The following is a 21,938-nucleotide window of genomic DNA, read 5'->3' on the forward strand; positions in this document are numbered from 1 at the left end:
AGCTTTGCCAGTCAGCCAAATAATACCTATAATAAATGCTGTATATATAAAATAGTAATTCAGGTGTTCTGAATTCTAAATGCATCAGAGCATTAAAGGGAAACTTCATTACATCTTTCATATAATTTCAGAAATCTGAATAACAGGAATTTTTAAAACAAGATTAATCTGCAAGTTCTATAGTCATGGTGTATACTATAGGATACTATTTATGCTGTATACAATAAAAAGTAAGTTTAAAGTTCCTTCTCTAATCCTGCAACTCATAGAAGAAAAGCAGCTAAGAAATGTAATGCTCCACCTCCTTGAACAAAGTTCATGTTATTTTATATTTCCCTATTACAATGATTTTATGATAGCTTTAACATTTAACTTAAGGTCATCTCAGCAGTTCCAATAAAAAATATTTACTAAAGGGAACTTACAATTTAAATATTTTATGAGCCATTACTTCGCATATTAAATTTCTCCTGCTCCAGAGCAAACTTTTTGACCAAAAAATCTTAAACTTTAAATATATAATAAGTAGTAGGTGTCTGAGCTTTCCTTCCTTTAATCCCTTCCCCAAACCCCACCCCTCTGTCTGCTTGAAACAAAGCAGTGTTCTCTTTCTCTTGCATCATCAGAGCAGCCATGATGTCTATCTTCTCATCCGGCCTTCTGGCTGCAATGAAGGGTGTGTGTATGTCTACTAGCCTACTTCTAGCCTGTTGTGAAGGGGGCAGTTTTTTCTACTTTAGTCCCTAACCCTTTTTCACCTCCCCCACCTCAGCGAATAGCTTCAATATTTGGATCTATTGTTGCTTATGACTCTTCCTAGCAGCAGTAGAATGAAATTAATGTTTGTGAGAGCTTAACTACTGCCTATGGGATTCTGAATAGTAGTAGCGAAAAGTGGCAAGATACTGACAATGACAAGTTGCTGCTTGGAAAAACTATGTGCATCAGCAAAGGTATTGGAGCTTCCTGCAGACTTAAGAATTCTGTTGACTGCAAATAGAATGTAGTCTCTATGACCATAAGGGCAAGACATTTTTCTAAAATGAAAGCTGAGATTCTGCAAGACCTGTGGTGACTTTCTGGTGAAATTCCCCTGTTCTTCTCCTTCCTCAGAAAAAAATGCCAGAGAAATCTTACCATGGCAGGTAGACTTCTTAAGTGCTGAGTGTGTTACATATAAAGAATCAAAAAATAAACCTGATAATATTTATGCTTTTTATTTCAGATCTGAAAGTTGAGTTTTGACCAGTTCATTCTTGCAAAAGAAATCTAGAAACTAGAGAATAAAAATGGGGACTCCTGGATCGGGGAGGAAAAGAACTCCAGTAAAAGATAGATTCTCTGCAGAAGATGAAGCCTTGAGTCACATTGCCAGAGAGGTCTGTAAATATTAAATTATCTAACATATAAAGTACAAATGAAAATTGTTTAACTCAGAATGCAGCCATAAAAATTAAAACTGTTTAATGCATAGTTCTTAAAGTGGTAACAATAACTAGTTGCAGGTATTTGACAATTGTTGTTATAAAAATGGAAGTATTTAAATACATAGTACCTTAAATAAAATGTTAGTCATATATTTTAGCTTAGTTTAAAAGTGTATTGTAGATGTTACTCATTTATTCTAAAGTAATTGGTTACATGTTTTCCAAAGAAATGTCTGGTAGTCCAAAAATGTTTTGAAAATCTATATTCATCTCTGCTGTGATTTATACCATGCTTTGGGTTGTTTGTTGAATTCTAGTGGATATTACACATGAAATTCTGTGTTATAACTTTCAGGGGAAGTTCATAATTTTCAAAATTATTCAGGAATATAGGTTGGGTTTAAAATTTTCTGGACCACAGTTGTTAGCTGAAAATATATTCATTTGTAGGTGACTGGGAGGTGCATATTTGCCAGAGGCAAGCAACTGGAAGTTGATAGGAGTCTTAAGAAGAAGTTGATGCAGGGAGGAATTTGGTCCTACCAAGCATCAGGTATTGGAGATATATAAATAGGAGACTAGGATTTACTGACTGGGAATGGATCTAGTATGAAAAGAACTGGGATTTACTGGAAGGCAAGGACCCTGGTGCTCATAGTGCAGAAGGGAATAGAGAAAGATTGAGCCAAATTCTGCACTTAGTTACACCCATGCAATTCTGTTGACTTTAGTGGGTTTGCAATGGTAATCTGAGGGCAGAATTTGATCATCTTTATACTGTGAAACCATAGTAAACAGATAACATCTACATTTAATCACATTTCATAAGATAAAATAGTTACATAATCACATCTTTGGCAATATAGTAGCAGTTTCTCACTATCAACTATTGGGCCATGAAAGAGCTGAAGTAAAATAATGCTCCTAAACTTGTAGGGTAGTGAATGAGCATAATAGGAGAGCTTACAGTGATTCCTATATTTAGGTTGTCCAACACTTTCCACTACAAAAGTTTCTGGGGACTGTGTTAAGAAAAGTTCTGATGCCTTCATTGTTTACAGCAGGCCTTTGAAATTTGGCAGAGATAAAGTTTTGGGATCAGAAAAATGCCTTTTCTTGGCCTCATGAAATTCAATTCAGGTTTGAGAGAGACTTTTTAAAATTGCCGTTTCCCCTTTGTTCCTTGTTGTCAGCATGTTAAAATAACTGAACATGAGCATTCTAAAAGGCTGTGCTATCATCAAAGCAGCAGCAAGAAACTGACTAGGAATACCAGGAGAAGGCAACCTTTCTGGGAGGAGGAGTAAAAAGAGCTAAGCCAGCCAGGCTCCTTGGACCTAGCACAGGGTCCTAGCTACCCATTACCCCTTCTCTGGGGGCATCATGTGGGGAATGATTCCACACCTCCCTTCCCTCCCCACCCCCCAAAACATCTCAGGGAACAGGGGCTTCTCTTTTGAATGATTGTTCATATAAACATTCCACTAATGGTGCACAAGTGCTTGAGTTTGGCCAACAGTTTCCATATGGTACATGTGCTACCTGAGATTCATATAGTCATAGAAATGTAGGAGTTGAAAGGATTAAGTCCAATTCCCTTTGCTGAAGCAGGACCAGGTAAACCTAGACCATGGTTGACAGGTGTTTGTCCAACCTGTTCTTAAAAGCCTCCAATGATAGGGACTCTACTAGCACCCGTGGAAGCCTGTTCCAGAGCTTAACTACCCTTAGGAACCTTTTCCTAATATGTAACCTAAATATCCCATGCTGCAGATTAAGATAATTACTTCTTGTTCTACCTTCAGTGGATATGGAGAACAAGTGATCCCCATCCTCTTTATAACAGCCCTTAACATGTTTAAAGACTGTTGTCGGGTCCCCCCTCAGTCGTCTTTTCTCAAGACTAAACATGCCCAGGTTTTTGTTGTCGTTGTTGTTGGGTGGTTTTTGGTTTTTTTTTTTTTTGCAACCCCTCCCAGCTTGGTGTCATCTGCAGATATTATAAGCACACACTCCACTGCATTGTCCAAGTCATTAATGAAAATGTTGAATAGTACCAGACCCAAAACTAACCCTTGTGGGACCCCATTGCTTACACCTTCCCAGCTTGACAGCAAATGATTGATAATTTCTGTTTTGAGTATGGTCTTTCAACCGGCTAAGCACTCACCTTATTAATTTTATCTAGATTGCATTTCCCTAGTTTGCTTATGAGAATGTCATGTGGAACTGCACTAAAATCAAGATATACTTAATCTTATTTAGGTGCCTAAATAAGAGCTGACTTCTTTTAGAGCTCTGGCCCCATATGTGAAAAACTGGTCCCACTTTGGAAACAGCTAGAGAAGATCTTCCTTTCTCTTAAGCTGTCCTGTGGTTTTGGAGATGAGGTTCTGCACTTTCCCCACTGTCAACTTGAAGTTGTGAGCACGCTTGGTATATGGCAAATTAACTGCCAAGTTCTATGGGGCCCTGAATTTGATAGAATATTAATTAAGATATTTTGGATTGCACTGGAGCTTCCAATTTCTGTCTTATGGATGCTGTAGTGAAGACATCATTCTGTTTTTGTGACATTACAGTGTGTGGTTATGAATATGGTTTACATGTATCTGACAATATCACAGTCTATAAGCAGGGGCATTTAGAAAGAAGACTAAGTGCACACCTGTTTAATTCAGTTGAAAAACATTGGGCTTGCAGGGATATAAGTCTACTTCTTCCCCTATTCACTAGGCCAGTAACCCTGTCAAAGAAGGAAATTAGGTTGATTTGGCGTGATTTGTTTTTGACAAATCCACAGTGACTGTTCCTCATAACCCTGTATTTGCTAAGGTGTTTGCAAGCTGTTCAATACTTGGAAAGATATTGGAATAAATTATTAAAGTTAGGTGGACTGGTCTGTAATTCCTTGGGTCCTTTTTCAGTCCTCTTTTTAAAGATACGTTTGCCCTTCTCCAATCCTCTGGGACCTCACTTGTCCTCCATGAGTGCTCAAAAATAATTGCTAACAGTTGTGAGATTGCTTCAGCTAATTCCTTAAGTGTCCTAGCATGTATTTCATAAAACCCTGCTGTCTTGAATATGTCCAAATAATCTAAATATTCTTTAACATTTTTCCTCTTTTGGCCTGTGTTCCTTCCCCCTTGTTAATATTAATTGTATTGAGTATCTGGTCACTATTAAGCTTTTAATTGAAAACTGAAGCAAAATAGGCATTAAACACCTCAACCTTCTTGATGTCATCAGTAAGGCTAAGATTTTGTCATGGATTTTTTTTTTTTTTCTTTTAGTAAAAGTCAGACAGGTCATGGGCAATAAAGAAAATTCACGGAAGCCCATGACCTGTCCCTGACTTTTACTAAAAATATCCATGACAAAATGAGGAGCTGCGGGGACCCCAGCTCAGAGCTCCTGGGGGCTCAGAGCTCCAGGGTCCCGTGCCACCAGCGGCTCAGAGCTGTGGGGGCCACCAGCGGCTCACAGCTCCAGGGGCCCCTGCTGCTCGCTGTGCTTGCTGTTTAACACTGTGATTAAAACTTTAATCACGATTAATTTTTTTAATCACTTGACAGCCCTAGTTATTAACTCTTTCCCTGCTAAGTAGAGGGCCTATACTTTCCTTTGTCTTTTTCTTGTTCCTAATGTATTTTAAAAAAACCTCTTCTTCTTGCCTTTTCTTTCTCTTGCTAAGGGTAACACATTTTGTTCCTTAGCCTTTCTGATTTTGTCCTACATTCTTGTGCTGTTCTTTTATACTCCTTGTTAGCATTTTGTTCATGTTTATACTTTTTTAGAATTCCTTTTTTATTTTTAGGTCATTAAGAGCTCCTGTTGGAGCAATGTTGACCTCTTCCTGTTCTTCCTGTCTTTCCTTTGCATTGGAATAGTTTGCAGTTTTGCCTTTAATATTCTTGCCATGAGAAACTGCCAGCTCACCTGAACTCCTTTTTCCCTTAGATTTTTCTTCCATGGGACCCTACCTACCAGTTCTCTTTGTCTGTCAGTCTGCCTGTTTGAAGTCCATTATCCTTATTCTGCTGCTCTTACTCCTTCCTTTTCTTAGAATCATGGAAATCTATCATTTCATGGTCGCTTTCATCCAAATTGCCTTCCACCTTCAGATTTGTTACCAATTCCCCCTTGTTGGTCACAATCAAGGCTGAAATGGCAGTCCCCTTGGTTTCTTCCTCCACTTTCTGAAACAAAAAGTTGTCCCCAATACAGTCCAAGAACTTTTTGGAAATTTTATGTTTTGTTGTTGTTACCAGGTGTTGTGTTTTGGATATTTCTGTTTGTCCTAGAAATGCCTGCTGCCGCCTCCTTCCTTGTTTGGTGCTCTGGAGTAGATCCCAACCATGACATGTGTATATATATATATTTTTACCCCTTTTATTTTTACCCAGAGACTTTCAACTGGTCTTCCTCTCACTTCCTTCTGGACCTCTGAACAAGTGTATATATTCTTGATGTAAAATGCAACACCTCTTCCCTTTTTATCCTGCCTGTCCTTCCTGAACAAGCCATAACCCTCTATGCCAATATTCAAGTCCTAGAACTTATCCCACCAAGTCTCTGCGATGCCAATTAAATTATAATTTATTTTACAGACTAATGCTCCAGTTCTTGTTTATTACCCATACTCCTTGCATTCGTGTATAGACATCTAAGATGTTAAGCAGTTTCCCCCACTGATTTCCTTTTTATTGCTCCTGTGACCATATTGTAACTTTCAATGTCACCCCAAACAACTATCCCTCTGTTAAGACCACTTTTTTATGCTTACCTGTGGACTTTTGTCACCTGCCCACTTTGAACCTAGTTTAAAGCCCTGCTGACCGGGTTGGCAAGTCAGTGTGCGAAGATGCTCTTCCCCTTCTTGGTCAGGTGGACCCCATCTGTTTCCAGCAAACCCCTTCTTCCCGGAACAGCGGCCCATAGTTGAGGAAGCAGAAGCCCTGCTTTCACACCATCTCCAGGATGCATGTGGCCCTTCCTGCTTCATGTCAAGGGCATAAAAGGGCAAAGCACACCAACCACCATTCAGTTGTTTTAATTGAAATAACTTCAATATTTTTAAAAGTTACTAGGTTTTGTGAGAAATGTATTAAAATATATCTCCCATGATATTTGGCACTCTAAGAACTTTAATGTGATTTCAGAGTTCTTTACAGAAGTGGATAATGCTATCCCCATTTTGCAGAAGGTAAAACTGGTACAACAATCTTAACTTGTGCAAGGTTACACAATGAACAAGTAGTCAACTTGTCTGTCTTCAGTTTTGTAGGGGAGGTTAGTAGCACAGATTAAATGTCAAGGTAACATCAGATTACTTAGGATGCTTAAAATCTTACTGAAAATTATAACTTTGTGTTTTTACTTCTCTTGAATTTTGGATATAATTTTTGTGGAAAACACTTTTTGGTCAGGTTTTGACTTTTTTTAAGGAAAACTGGGAGTTCTGGATATGAGAGTAAATTTCCTAATTTTCTATCTTTAATAGTACAGTCTCTTGCCAGACTTCTTTAAATATGCACACCCCCCTTTAGATCTATTGATAGACTGATTACTGGTAATTATTTGAATCTGTTTGATTTCTCTAATGTGTGCAAGTCTGTGTGTGTTTGCATGCTATGTTTACAGATAATTTACACAGTAGGGCTTTAATTCAAAAAGTAACTGGCTGGATTATAAGATTTCCTGTACCTTTTCTTCCTGCTTTGAAAAGTGTCTTATTAGTGCGGAGCTGGCACTGATATGAAACCATTTCAACTGAGTATGTAAAACATGTGAAATGTAGTCTTTGTGAGAGTTAATTAAAATTAGGGATGGCATTTTTATATGGCAGGCAGTATAAATAGTTATAATTAATTTGCCTCCTTATTCCTTCACCATTTGATGACTATTTTTGTCTTTAGCTGTAGTGTAATCAAACTCTAAAAACATAATTATGCACCTATTCTTTTCTTTGATTTTGATAAACTAATCTGGAAATAGTAACTCATCTGCAGTTGTCATGTAAATCTCACAGATTACAGCATAAGGGATTTTTATAAAATGAGGGTGTTGTCATGACCAAAGCCAGTAGATATTCCTTCACAACTATAGCACTCACCAAATTTTGAAAAGAAATTCTTCCAACTTTAACTAGTAGACCGAGTACTCCATTTTTGGACTCAGCTTGTCTCCTTTCAACCTCTAACCCTGTGACTTCCTGTTGTGAGGAATTTTCATCCTACTTGAGAACACTGAATAAATTTGTGACAGCCTTTCAGACAGGGTTCAGTCCTTTAACATCTATGTACAACCCTTAAGGGAATAATATGATGGTATGGGCTGCACTATCAATAATACATTGAAGACACACCGATTGGAGCCTGAATAAAGAGCAGCTGGTTTAAAATGAAACCCAGAAAGGCCTAAGCGAGGTAAGAGGAGGCAAGTCCTCAGTGAGATGGAAAATGCTACGGCTCTCCTCAGTCAAGAGCAAATGTCTTTTGGGAGTTCTGCTGGACTTGTTAAGGACTATAGAGAAAGCAGCAGTCACTGGAGGGGCCTCTCTTTACCTCCAGCTCCAGCAAACAAGAAGGCTCAGTACATGCCTGGGAGACAAAATAAAAACAGCCACAGTGGTTAGAATTCATTCCCTGTTGGCTGGACTATTGCAACTTTTTCTACTTTGGTCTAGATAAGAAACTTAAAGAAGCTGCAACTAATGCACAACACAGCTGTCTGTCTCCTTAGTTAAATGTACCACATCAGTGTTCCACAACCTGTGCTACATCTCTTGGATTTTTTTTATAAGAAAACAATAGGAAAATGCAAAAATAAAATGGTGGATAAGCAATATTTATGGATAAACTAATAAATATGATTGATAAAAACAGATTGCCATGGCCATATGTGAAATAACGGGGGACACAACCTTTTTATATATGGTGAAAATTTACTGCAAATTTAACATTCACTTTAGCTAATCTCATAGAACGATAGGGTTAGAAGGTACCGCATGTAGTTTAACCCCCTGCCAAGATGCAGGATTTGTTGTGTCTAAACCAGTGGTGGGCAACCTGCGGTTTGTTGGCCACATGCTGCCCATGAGGATAATCTGATTGCGAGCCATGAGACATTTTGCTGAAGTTCACCGTCCACAGACACAGCCCCCCACCACTTCCCGCAGCTCCCATTGGCCGAGAACGGCGAACTGCGGCCACTGGGAGCTTGTTGGTTTGCATTCCATCCCTTTGATCATCTTTGTCACTCGTCTCTGGATCCTTTTCAGTTTCTCTACATCCTTTCTATGCATTGGTGACCAAAATTGGACAACAGTACTCCAGCTGAGGCCTAAACAGCGCCAAATAGAGCAGTACTATCACTTCTTGTGACTTGCATGCTATGCCTCTGTTAATGAAACCTAAAATTACATTTGCTTTCTTTGCAGCAGTGTTGCATTGCTGACTCATGTTGAGGTTGTGATCCACCACAGCTCCAAGATCCTTCTCAGCAGTTATGCTGCCAAGCCAGTTTTTCCCCATTCTGTGTTTGTGCGTTTGGTTTTTCTTTCCTAAGTATAGAACCTTACATTTGCCTTTGTTGAATTTTCATTTTGTTATCTATAGCCCAGTTTTCCGATTTATGAGGATCCCTCTGAATTTTAGCTCTATCCTTCAAAGTATTGCCGCTTCCCCCTCCCGAGCTTCCTGCTCAACACTTTTTGCTGTGGTCTGCAATATTCCATTGATTTAATGCCTCACTGAGGTCTCAATCAATAAAGCTGTTTGCTGCATGTGGTGCAATATGTTACCAGTGATGCTGAGGGAAAAAATGCCATGAGTACTAGTTCCTGTAGGGAGCTGCTTGGGTTTTTTAATTGATCAGAGTCCCCCAGAATAGGGAATTATATACATCATCCAGTGTGAGTTGCTGATAAAGAGCTCACTGAAGCTGATCATACTCTAAATAGTGATTCTCAACGAGGGGTACGTGTACCCCTGGGGACGCACACGTGTCTTCCAGGGGGTACATCAACTCATCTAGATATTAGCCTAGTTTTACAATAGGCTACATAAAAAGCACTATGAAGTCATTACTAACTAAAATTTCATACAGACAATGACTTGTTTATACTGCTCTATATACTATACACTGAAATGTAAGCACAATATTTATATTCCAGTTGATTTATTTTCTAATTATTTGGTAAAAATGAGAACGTAAGCAATTTTTCAGTAATAGTGTGCTGTGATACTTTGTATTTTTATGTCTGATTTTGTAAGCAAGTAGTTTTTAAGTGAGGTGAAACCTGGGGGTACGCAAGACAAATCGGACTCCTGAAAGGAGTACAGTAGTTTGGAAAGGTTGAGAACCACTCAGGACCGGCTCCAGGGTTTTTGCCGCCCCAAGTGATAAACTTCCTTTTTCTCCTCTTCAGTGAAAACCTTCATCCCCTTCATTTGTTGGTGCAGGAAAACCGCTGGTCTCTTCATAGGCTTGATTTCAAACTTTTCAGTGAGACATGGCAAGGTTTTGGATTTGTGTAGATTTAGACTATCTACATCAGTGGTAGACGATGGAGATACTTTTTCAACCTTTCGTACCAAATGGGCACCAAGTGGAGAGTGGGCTGTGATGACTGCTCTAGCACATCTGACGCTTCCTTGAAGAGCTGCAGGAACTCTATTAAGAAGTTCAAGGACTTGTGGTCAATGCTATCAATAAGCTGAGTATCCCCCTTTTCTGTAAAAACGTCTTATATTCTGTCCCACTGCTCCTCGATTGCCTTAAGTTTGAGTAGCTTGCTGTTTCATCATGTCTCTACATCTCCTTTCAGAGACTTTTGTAGTCTGCTTTGAAGTCCAGATCTCCTGAAGTAAGTAATGAGGTTTTGGCTTGTGTGTATCAGTTGGTTTACTGCTTCCTCTTTCTGGTTTCCCGGTTTGGTAATGTGCTCAAGTATGGTATTATAATGTGCGCTGAATGAGAAAGCTATACCGACTTACTTTGCAGAAGCAGCTGCCTCCCTTTCCAACTGACCTGATACGGCAATACTGAAGTTGGGTGAAGTTTCCTAAATTGCTTGGCTGCTTAAATTGTGGCGATAGGAGCATGGGGATTTTTGCAGCCTGTCTTCATCTATCACCTCCCCTTTCTATGTATATGCAGGGGTGGGGGCGGAGTGAATATTTAGTCTCTATGGGGGGGGCAGACTTTGCTGTGTGTGTTGGTCTATATCACACTTCTCTCTTTTTGGGGGAGGAGGACTTCGTGTCTCTTAGAAGTACACGCAGGAATTTCATTATATTCGCATCCAATCCACGATCTGCAAACATGGTGACCAATACAACTGTATCCGTGGATGTAAAGCAGATATCCATGAATTTGCAGGGTTCTAGCTATTTGTCCAGGGATTTCTGGGAGCTAGGAATCAAGTTCCCACGATGCCACTTTCTCTGTCCCTTAATATAATGCTTTCCCCATTTATTTTTTTTAAACTCCCACAGTCCCATGCACCTTTTTTCCGTCTTGGTCTCTTTGGCAGAAACATGGGCCCAGTAGAGCTCAATGCAATTATCATGAGCATTGCTAATACAGGACGTACGCTTCTTGTATGTTTGAAGAACTTGAAGGAGTACTACTACAACAGGGAGTGTGATGAGGAAGATGCAGAGCGAGGTTCCTTCGAGCAGCTCCAGTTGGTGGATTGCTGCTTCTGGGCCTGAGAAATGAGCACTGATTGGTGGGATTGCATCATAATGTATATTTGAGAAGACCAGCAGTAGCTGCAAAATTTTCAGATGCAAAAGCCTACTTTCTGGATCTGTGCACCAAACTTATCTCAGACCTTCAGCTCAGGCACACCAAAATGAGCTGCATTGATATTGGAGAAATGAGTGGCAATCACGCTCTGGAAGTTTGTAATACCAGATTGCTATCGGTCAGTGGGGAAATCAGTTTGGAGTTGGTAAATCCACAGTGGGGGCCTGTGTCATCCAAGCATGTAGGGCCATTAAGTGCCTCCTGCTACACAGGGCTATGACTCTTGGTAATGTACAGAGAATAGTGGATAGATTTGCAGCATTGGGGTTCCCAAACCATGATGGAGCAATAGATGGCTCACACATCCCTATTCTGGCACCAGCCCACCTTGCTATTCAGTACATCAACAAAGGGATATTTTTTTTCATAGTTATGCCAGCAATAGTAGTTCACCAAGGATGCTTCACTGATATTAATGTGGGCTAGTTAGGGAAGGGACATGATGCTTGCATTTTTAAGAACACACAGCTTTTCAAAGAGCTGCATGCAGGAATAGTCTTCCCCAACTGGTGCATTACCTTTTGCAATGTTGGAAATGCCAATAGTGGCTCTGGGGGAACCAGCCTACTCCTTGCTCCCCTGGCTCATGAAACCATACATTGGGCCACCTTGACATTACCAAAGAAAGATTCAACTTTTGGCTCAGCAGGTGCAAAAGAGCTGTGCTTTTGGTAGATTGAAGGGTCGCTGGCATGGTTTACTCAGCCTGGATGAGATCCAGTTTAGTATCAGCCAGCTGGTTTATTGGAATAGACTAGAGAGTTTTTCTTTACAGAGTAAAGCTTCCATCATAGGAGCTAGCAGCTTGTTGGCATCTGCTGCTGTTTGTTTCCTGTCCAGTCCTGGGACTAGTTATGATGGTCTCTTTAGCTGCTGGGACTCTGCCTCCACCCTTTTCTCCATCTCTTTGCTGGATACTTGAAGCTTCTGAAGGAGCGGGGGGAGGGATTCTCTTCACTACACCAAGCTGGGAGTTTGTCACCAGCAGCTGCCTGGCATAGCTGCAGCTTCTCTTATGTTCTATTATTGATAACCCTCTTCCAGAGCACGGTGTGTACTAAAAAATTCAAACAGAGACTCATTAATTCCAAAACTTGTTCTAAAATTTAACTACAAAATTTATTTGAGCAAAACTCAGATTAGGTATTAACTCTTGTGGGCCATTAAAATGTGCAAAAATGCAAAGGACCTGTACTTAAAAGGGACATTTAAAGGTCAATTTAAAAATCAGGCTTCAACCTAATTTTTTTTGTTTACTGATACCTGTAACAGTGACTTTTTTGTAATTGAGTAGAGAAAATTTTATTCCCTATTTTTCTACATTGTTCACTTTATGTATTTGACAGCACACCGTGTATTTTTTCCACACAGTAATAGGAGCGTTTAAAAAAGAAAGACAGGAAATTGTTGTGTGTAAAAACACAAAATTGGCAGAGGGATTCAAAGGCAAGTGAAATACCTGGAACTACTTTAAACACTTTTTTAAGATGATGTGATTTACAGTAGGCAATGTCCCTTTTTTGATTTACAATTCCACTAGAAAAATCAGAGCATTTCCAGTTCATGTGATATTCCAATTCTTTCTGCTTAGATCCATGCAAATGAATGTGTATTCTTAGAAATAACATCAGTCACATAGCCAAATACAAGATATGAAAAATACTTTTTTTAAAAGGACATATACCCATTTTCCTTTGCAGATGATTTCTTATATTAGCTTTCGGATGTTAAAAAGCAAGCCTTGCACATTTGCTTACCCTTCTGCACCACAGACTCACTTTGTTAGAACATTAATCCTTTAACTGTCTGTCGTAATAATGTTTCTGGATCACCATAAACTTGTTTGAGCCTATGTGGTTATAGGGTATTAAAGCGTGTTTGTGGATCACATTTTAAAGCAAGAATAAGAATTTCTTAATTAATCTAATTATTTGGATGATTTGTGATTCATCCAGTTTCCTCAATGGTTTCCTGATGCTGATAAGTAAGGATAAGATTTTGTCACGGAGATCTCAGATTCTGTGACTTTCAGAGACCCTTCGTAACATTTTCTGCTTCAGCCTTGGGGCGGCAAGGCTGAAGCTGTCAGGGACCCTGAAGCTGTTTAGTTTCTCCCCTGGGTGTCAGCCCTCACCCCTTATTTTTAGTAAAAACCCAGGTAATGGGCATCCATGAATTTTTGTTTGTTGCCCGCAACCTGTCCATTTCTTTTACTAAAAATAAGGGTGACAAAATCTTTACCTTAGTGATGAGTTAAGGGACAAATAATAAAAATGCAGAACAAAATAATCCTTATGTTAAGAAAATTGTTGAAGTGGCTGCAGATAGCCTGACTGGTATACCAAAAGTAAACATATTATTTTCAACTTTTAGAAAATTGGTGCAGAGAAATTAGACATTGAAAAGAAGTCGCCCTAGAGTAATCTTTCATTGGTTTTATTTGCGAAACCATTCTATACAGTAGACTCTCTGTTTCTGAGTTGCATAACGTTTTGGCTTTTTGTGTGTGTGTGTGTATGTATATTATACTAGAACAAGACTCCACTGTGTCTTTGTTGCTTTTAATATCAGTTTATTTACCACCTGCTAAAAGTCATCTACAAACAGTGATGAGAGTGATGGTATTCTTTCAAACTGTGTTTTTCATTATGACAAAATAAGATGAGACATTAGATTGGTCTGATCTTAATAATAGGATTTGTCCAGTCCTTCCTTGCAGGCTTTTATCAGCAATTTAAATACTTAACAATGCTGGCATTAAAATTTGGCTTCAGAACGGTCACACTCTTAGCATAGGAGTAGTTCATACTTAAGTTAGAGCTGTTGTTTTGAGGCTGCCAGCAGACCAAGGCAGACTTCAATTTTATAACCATAATGGCCAGAGACTTTTTTTTTTATAAAAGCTTACGCCATGTCTACATGAAATCTTGAGTTTGCGGTAAGCTGCGGTGTGAATCTAGCCTGCTGTGGACTGACTATGTGAACCCTGCTGGTGTGCATTAACAGTTTGTTAATGCACATCAGCAGGGTCCGCAGGGACAGTTAGTCTGCAGCTGGCTAGTGCAGCGTAGTTTCACATCCTGGCTTGCCGTAAACTTAAATGTTCATGTAGATAAGTCCTAAGATTTTTGGATCAGAAGGTGCAGCCAATAGACAAAAGTAAAAGCTCATTGAGCATACACTCAGCTTTAGTGTTTAGTCATTTTGTAATAAATAGTTTACAAAACAAAATATCCTTGCTTTTTCATTGCCTGAACCATTGTGAACATAGCTCTGTTGTGTTTATCCCTTCACTTGCTGTCAGCCCCATTAGGCTGTTCCATGCTTTCTTTTTCACAATGGCTTTTGAGTTTGTGGATTCTAGTGGTGACATGACCAAGACCTTCAAGAGTATAGGCTTTTAAACTGGATTTCCTTGCAATATCACCATGTTGGTCACTGACAATATTCAGTGATTGAATTAAAATCATAATTCTGACAAATGTTTATTCATTTTGCCTTCACTGCAAAAACCTGAAAGGATTGGGAGGTCTGCTTTAAACTCTTTATGATAGAGTTGGTTCTGAAGACCCATTTCACTAATACTGGTTTGAGGGTTTAGTACTAACAAGCTCTTTAACGCTTATCCACTCAATAAAAGTGGCCGTGAATGTTTAACAAATGGAGCATTTATGTCTAAAAACCCTCTTAGATGCAGGAAACGTCACCAGGAAAATCTGCATGATGAAATGGAAGAGATTCTCTATTTGACCTTCCTGAAAAGGAACCAGGAGAAGTCTTCTATCTGTTCAGTTTTGGTCTCTTTGCTGTCCCTTAAACAGTCTGAACTTTCATTGAGCTGTCTCATTCCATCTGGCTGCCATCTTGGTATTTCTTTCTCCAGTATAGGACTTATCTTTGTTCATCCTACAGTCACCAGGTTTCTGAAAGGCATTGTCCATATAGTTCCTCTGACATATGAGCCACATCCAATTCTGTCATGGGATTTGACCTTGCACTAATGAGACTTACGGAGCCTTCATTTGACCTCCTGTCTGACTTTTCTTTGAACTGTCACTCTGTGAAAATGGTGTTCTTCCCAACTGTAACGTCTGCATGGATGGTTAGTGAGATCCAAGCCTTGATGGTGACCCTTACCCTCACCACAGTGTTCCCTTTCACAGTTTCATAAGGATAAAGTGGTCCTACGTCCCCATCCTAAACTCCTTATTAAAGTGATCTAACTTCCATCTCAGGCTATAAATTTTGTATTTTTCTCTAAACCTCATTCACATCCTGAAGATGTCAGGCGACACACCCTAGAATTGAAGAGAAGGCCCTTTAATTATTTAAATATTAACAATTTGTAAGTCTCCTTAAGAATTTCTGGCATGTGGGTCCAGGGGTTAGTCTGTCTCTTCAGAAGTTTGTCTGAATGGATTTAAGTAAACATACTAATTTGTTACTCCTTGATAGGAGTTCAAGCATCTGAAAATATCAGAACACACGCCACCAAGTCCAGAGGTGCCTCGATTGCATGCCTTAGTAATGTTGATTGATTGCGTGCCTTAGTAATGTTTCCATCACTGTCATTTTGTAGTCTGTAAAAAGCAACAGAGGGTCCTGTGGCACCTTTGAGACTAACAGAAGTATTGGGAGCATAAGCTTTCGTGGGTAAGAACCTCACTTCTTCAGATGCTGTTACTCCCTTGACTTTGCTTCTAGGTTCGATGCCCAATTCTGGAGAACAGTCCTGCAATCTCTATTTAGTTAATATTCTTCAGGTACCCACCTGCTTGTTCTCACAGCAGTGGGGAATCATATTAGCACTTAGCACTTCTTGAAGAAGAAAGAACGGTTATTCCCCTTGTAACTATATAATTCTTCAGGTAATTTGTAATTCTTCAGATTATAATTCATACTCCTCACCCACCTTCTCCATTTCTTCAGAATCTTGATATTGATTCTTGAATTAGTGGAAGGAACTGAGTGGCGTTTGTGGCCTTGCCCCCTTTTCAATCTTCAGATTTTGGCAAGTCGCATCAGGGTGTTTGCGCATGTGATTTCATCAGCTAAAATTTATAAATTAGTGCTCTAGGGAACTGTGTCTTCTAAAAATGGGTTTCCATATAGGCAGTCATCTTGAAGAACCACAGTTACTGACTTCACCCAGAGAGATCTGTATCTTGGAGAATCCATCTTCTGAATTTGCCAAATGGATTTACAGCATTAAGAGGCTCTGAGAATAAGTTGCATGAACATAGAATATCTGGTGTCTACAACTTTTAGACTAGTTGATTCAATAATAGTCCATAAGATTTGAGATGTGTTGGGTGGTAGTACTGTCGCTTGATTTCTACCAGATGTCAGCTTCAGATGTAGAAGGAAGCTTGGAGTTGAGGGCAAGGGGAAAGTTGATGAATACTTTCATGTATACCACTGCGAACAAAAAACTTTACTCCATGTGGGTTCAGATGTACAAAGGTCACCTAAACTCCATTTCCCAAAAATAACCTTGTCCTGTTCAGATCATATAGCTGCACTCAGCAACATTCTTTCTTGGTGTTTCCTTTATAAATCACTTTTCTGGTGTTTATAACCCACCCATAAAGAGAGGTGCACCATTTTTTCTCACTTCAGCATTCTGAAAAGTTACGTTTGAGCCCTTAACTTGGATACATTGTCAATTACACATTTAATCTTTATTAAAACATGTATACATCACCTCTTTATTTAAAAGTATATATAATTATCAAGCTTGCTGTGACTCTGTAAAAGTTTATCCAATAACAATTTACATCTTGTTTTTAGACTTGCCTACATTTAGAAGAAGTTGAAGGTTTGACATTTGAGACAAAATGTTTAATGAACACAAAACTCATATTAATTTATATTAATGTTAAAACCACACAAATTAGTGTGAAATGAGATTGTCCCACATCTGATTAATGTTACAAATAGGGTGTCTTATCAGCAAAATAGTGACTACTGCATGGTAACTACTGGTATTTTTATGCCATTTGCAGGGGAAAGAGCTGTTATACTATAAAATCCCTTGGAAACTTTGGAGTTAATGTTAAGTGGTGTGGGAGAGGTGGGGAAAATTAGAGTGGGAATAAAATGTTAACCACAGATTAATTTAATTTGAGACATGTCATATTTACCTAATTCCCTTCATGGAATGAATGATAGCTTTTATTATTCAGCTTTAAATTGTTAGTTTTGTGTTAAATGCTACATTTTGATATATGAAGAAACTTAATTTTTATTACTAGAAATCCTAACCATATCATTTGTTGTCTGATACAATTAATTACCTATTTTCAGTTCCTAATAAGCAATTAACTGTACAGTAAACAATTAATGATATGTCTGGGATTTCTAGTGATGATAAACCTGGCATACAGTAAGAATAATTTTTTTCATGTTACTATCCAACAATGTAAGAAATGTGAACTTGATTTCTACTCCTAAGCCTCTAGCTCCCTGAAGATCAATACATCATTCATTGACCCTTCTGATTAAATCAGAAGTGGCATTAAGTGTCTGAAAAAGACCCCATTACTCATCTAGAATCACGCTACAGTGTATTGTCCATAAGGGTAAGTGGGAAAATGAGGATTTAATTTAGGGCTCCAGCAGGGACACTCATCTTGTGCCTTTTCCTCCAAGAATTTTGCATTTTTCAATAATAGTTGACTTTGGTAATTTCCCCCTAAATATTAAGCTTTGTTTTTTTATAAATCCTTGCAAATGAGATTTGGGCTTTGGCCTATGGTATGCATCTGTTGTAAGGTCTTTGATTTGTGTTGGTTACTGCTTATGTTTTAACTCAAAACATTGCTAACTTGGGTCTCTGGTTCTGCAAACACATTTGTGCTTAACACAATGCATGTGAACAGTCTTAATTGAAGGCAATAGAACTATTCATGTGTATAAAATTAAAATCTGTTAGTGTTTGTAGGCTTAGGCCTTTATCAACACTTGCTTTCAGTTGTAACTGTTTTGTGGTATCTTTAAAAATTCTGATATGTACTCCCTTTTGTGGTTTTGTTCTTGCCCTTACAACTGCTGCTTGCTGTCAAATATTTTTTTTTTTTTTAATATGTACAAGCTGTTCATTAGAATCAGGATCTGTTTTTGTGGGGAAACTATTGAATCAGGTATTCAAACACATTTTACAAAGCTAAGTGATTAAAAAACTGCCTAACTTTTATTACTTTCAATTAACTTATAGGCAGAAGCAAGGCTTGCAGCCAAACGGGCTGCTCGAGCAGAAGCAAGAGATATACGTATGAGAGAACTGGAGCGACAACAGAAAGAGGTAATGTCAATTTTGCTATGCTTTATTATTTTGTACTAAACTTCTTAATGAATTGCCTTGTATTATGTTTCTTAAGAAAAGCTTTATTTATATTTTCAGTATAGTATAGCCATATGTCAGCATTTCCTGCATAGGGTAGCCATTGCTATAGCTTTTTCCAGTGTACTGTTGGAATTCAAATGAGTAACTTTCTCCATTCCTATCTCTGCACATGCGTGGATAGCACTGCATGTATGTAGTCATATTAAAATGTTAATTTTAAACTTCATTAATAACAAAGAATACTAAAGCAAAAAGGGGATCAGCTATTTAAATATGACTGTAACACTTTTGTTTACGATACAACTACAAAAATACCTTTTGAAACTTATGTCTTTTCTAATTTGGCATGGGACTCCAGTTGTTGGAATGTTTTTGTAATAAACAACAGTTTTGTATAATATAACTTGAACAAATGCAATAAATTAATTGCTTAAAAACAAAACTGCTCAAAGACATAGACTGACCTAAATGTTTTCCTTTGAAAATGGACTGTTGTCCTTTTAACTTGGTAATTTATTTTCAGTAAACAGCACATAGCACAACAGCAACATGCAAAAGCCAGTGCCCATATAACTAACTCTGAATATACAAGAAGGCTATTTTAATGCTTTCATTAAAGGAACATCTTTAATTTGAAATCCAGACAATTTTATAAAACGAATTTAAAAAAAAAATTAAAATACTAAACCTACCCCTGTGTCAGCTGATACTTCATATTGTTTTTACAAGGACATTTTCTTGGTTTTTTAGATGTTTTTTTTTCTCTACTGTTGCTGTGGAAAACCTATGCTGTAAGCAGGGGTATCTGAGTGATTGCACCCAAAATGCTGTCAATTGTTCAAAGTAAACAAACTGAAATAGAGAAAATATTTTTTCTCTAATCTTATTTATAATATTCCTGGTTGTTACTTGTAAAAATAATTCGCAGTTCTGTCTGAATTTTTTCCCAAGTTGACGGTGTTCTGTTAAACATGAAAAGAACAAATCTACAACCATGGTACCTGTCTGAGTAATCTGTACAAGAGTGTTTGGACATAAGATAAAACAGTGAATTGAAAAGTTTTTTTAACAAGACTCCATGTTTAGGATGAAAAAATGAAAAACACTAATGGGTATCATGGGAGCACTAGTTAAAACTGATACATAGACTGTGGTGAAATGTATACAGAAAGCTGCCTTTTCACTTAGCGTTCTTGTGGGATTGTATGCCTCTTGGCCCCAATGAAGTGAATTGGAGTTTTCCCTTTGACTGCAACGAAACCAGGATTTCATTCCTCCCTGTCTGTCTGTTAAACAATAAACACACTAGTTAGTTCTGGAGACTATTCTGATATTCTTGCATTTATAATAATAAAAATGACATTCACTTGAAATGAGTGAATTAAAAAATGGCAGTCTCTCTCAAATTCTTCCATAGAGTTGTGAGAATTTGACAATTTGGTGTGATGGTATGGAGTGAATTAGAAATCAAGGCAGAACTTCTTGAGGAACTTCTTTTGTATTTCGCTTTAATTATTCTAAATGACCTAAAATAAATTTACAGATCTCATATATTCTGTGGACAATTACATGCGACTGTGAATTGTAAATTGTACAAGATGATGTAATCTCTATGATGCCTGTTCTGTATTAATTTTTTTTAAACATTTTGTAGCTTTCTCATCGCTCATATGATAGAAAATGGGGACGTATCCAAAAGTGGATGGTAGGCCAGGACTGCCTGTTGTGCATGTTGTTTACACTTGCAGAACTAACATAGACTTGGAGGGAATACATTTACTAATGGTTTGCAAAGTGTGAACACATTTTATGACTGATGGGAAAAAATCATTACATAAGGTCACATATAGGACACTGCACAGAGGCAAAAAACATTGGAAGTGTGCCATTTTCTCTTTCACAGTGAGTTTGTTTAAAATTTATACAATTGCATTCAGAATGGAATTAAAGTAGCTTTATGTTGGCAAAGGCTTATTTTTAAAATTGTAAATGTTTCTACGTTAACTTACTTCCACATCTTACTTTATCTTTTTTGTAGACCTGCCTTATTCTATATCAGGGGTCGGCAATGTTTGGCACGCGGCTCGCCAGGGTAAGCACCCTCGCGGGCCGGGCCAGTTTTATTTACCTGCTGACGCGGCAGGTTCGGCCGATCGCGGCCCCCACTGGCCGCGGTTCGCCGTCCCGGGCCAATGGGGGCGGCAAGAAGCCGCGGCCAGCACATCGCTCGCCCGCGCTGCTTCCCGCCGCCCCCGTTGGCCCGGGACGGCGAACCGCAGCCAGTGGGGGCCGCGATCGGCCGAACCTGCCGCGTCAGCAGGTAAATAAAACTGGCCCGGCCCGCCAGGGTGCTTACCCTGGTGAGCCGTGTGCCAAACGTTGCCGACCCCTGTTCTATATTCTTCTTCGATTAGACTGGCAGGTGTTTCCTTCCACAGATGGTCCAGGCTATCTCTCAGTGGCTAATACTTTCTTTAAACAAACAAAAAGTAAATTTAAAATTGATTATACTTTTCTTTCTATCTTTAAAAATAAGAGGGGAGGGACGGGCAGAGGCAGCTTACTCTTGCATTCTGGACTCCAAACTTCCAGTTGATTCCAGTGGGACTTTGGGGTGAAAAAGAATGCAAGCCTGGTTCCTCTAAATGGGATGGCATGGAGATAAGAGTTGAATTATAGCACAGTGCTCCTTAGTCTGTTTACTTTTATTCAGCTGTATAATTAGAGAACTGTTTTCACAAATTTGTAGGCCTATCTTTGCTTTTCTAAAAGCAAAATTCAGATATGATGATTTGTTTTCTGAAAAGTTCTTAATATGTAATGACCTGTATTAAGAAGATTAAAGTAAATCAGGTTCAAATATAATTTAGCAGAATGTAACTTCAAAGTATGAAAAACAGCAACATAATCAGGGATATTTTCAGCAATTCTATAGAGAAGTCTTATAGTTTTCAGAGCGTTAAATGTTCACAATTTTATGCTAACCCTTACAAATTGAGTTTATAGCTAGAAGGAATGATTTTTTCACTCCGAATTGCATGTAATCCATTTAACAAGAAAAACTGAAACGTGTTCAGGCATTTAACTTTTTAATATATTTCTTTAGAATAAGAAAAAAAACCTGCAGAACGTAAAGGTGTAAGAGCATGAACTTTGTTTTTTATTTTTGGATTGATTGTAACCTATTAATAAAAATTGCTATGCTATTAATGTTCAAAGAGTACTTCTCCAGATGCCATGTTGATTTTTTTTTTTCCAGTTTGTTACATGCTTAATAGCACTGAGATAATGCATGGGATGGGTTTTGGAGAGGAAAAGGAAGTTACCTTTATCAAGTTAGAAGAAATATT

At 38.4% G+C, this 21,938-nt stretch overlaps 1 protein-coding gene across 5 annotated transcripts in view; it reads left to right on the forward strand.

Annotated features, from left to right (window-relative positions):
- Positions 1–1,243: 1,243 nt before the first annotated feature.
- Positions 1,244–21,938, forward strand: part of LRRFIP2 (LRR binding FLII interacting protein 2) — a 111,747-nt gene continuing 91,052 nt past the window's right edge. For 3 of the 5 annotated variants that reach the window (XM_065399588.1, XM_065399589.1, XM_065399590.1), the window contains exons 1-3: positions 1,244–1,379; positions 18,460–18,546; positions 20,243–20,293. In XM_065399588.1, the coding sequence (XP_065255660.1) occupies positions 1,290–1,379; positions 18,460–18,546; positions 20,243–20,293 (228 nt within the window). In that variant the 5' untranslated portion in view covers positions 1,244–1,289. The remainder of the gene's footprint in view (positions 1,380–18,459; positions 18,547–20,242; positions 20,294–21,938) is intronic. The other 2 variants (XM_065399586.1, XM_065399587.1) reach the window with 1 other exon arrangement.

The sequence above is a fragment of the Emys orbicularis genome, chromosome 2, assembly GCF_028017835.1.
Source record: "Emys orbicularis isolate rEmyOrb1 chromosome 2, rEmyOrb1.hap1, whole genome shotgun sequence".
NCBI lineage: Eukaryota > Metazoa > Chordata > Testudines > Emydidae > Emys > Emys orbicularis.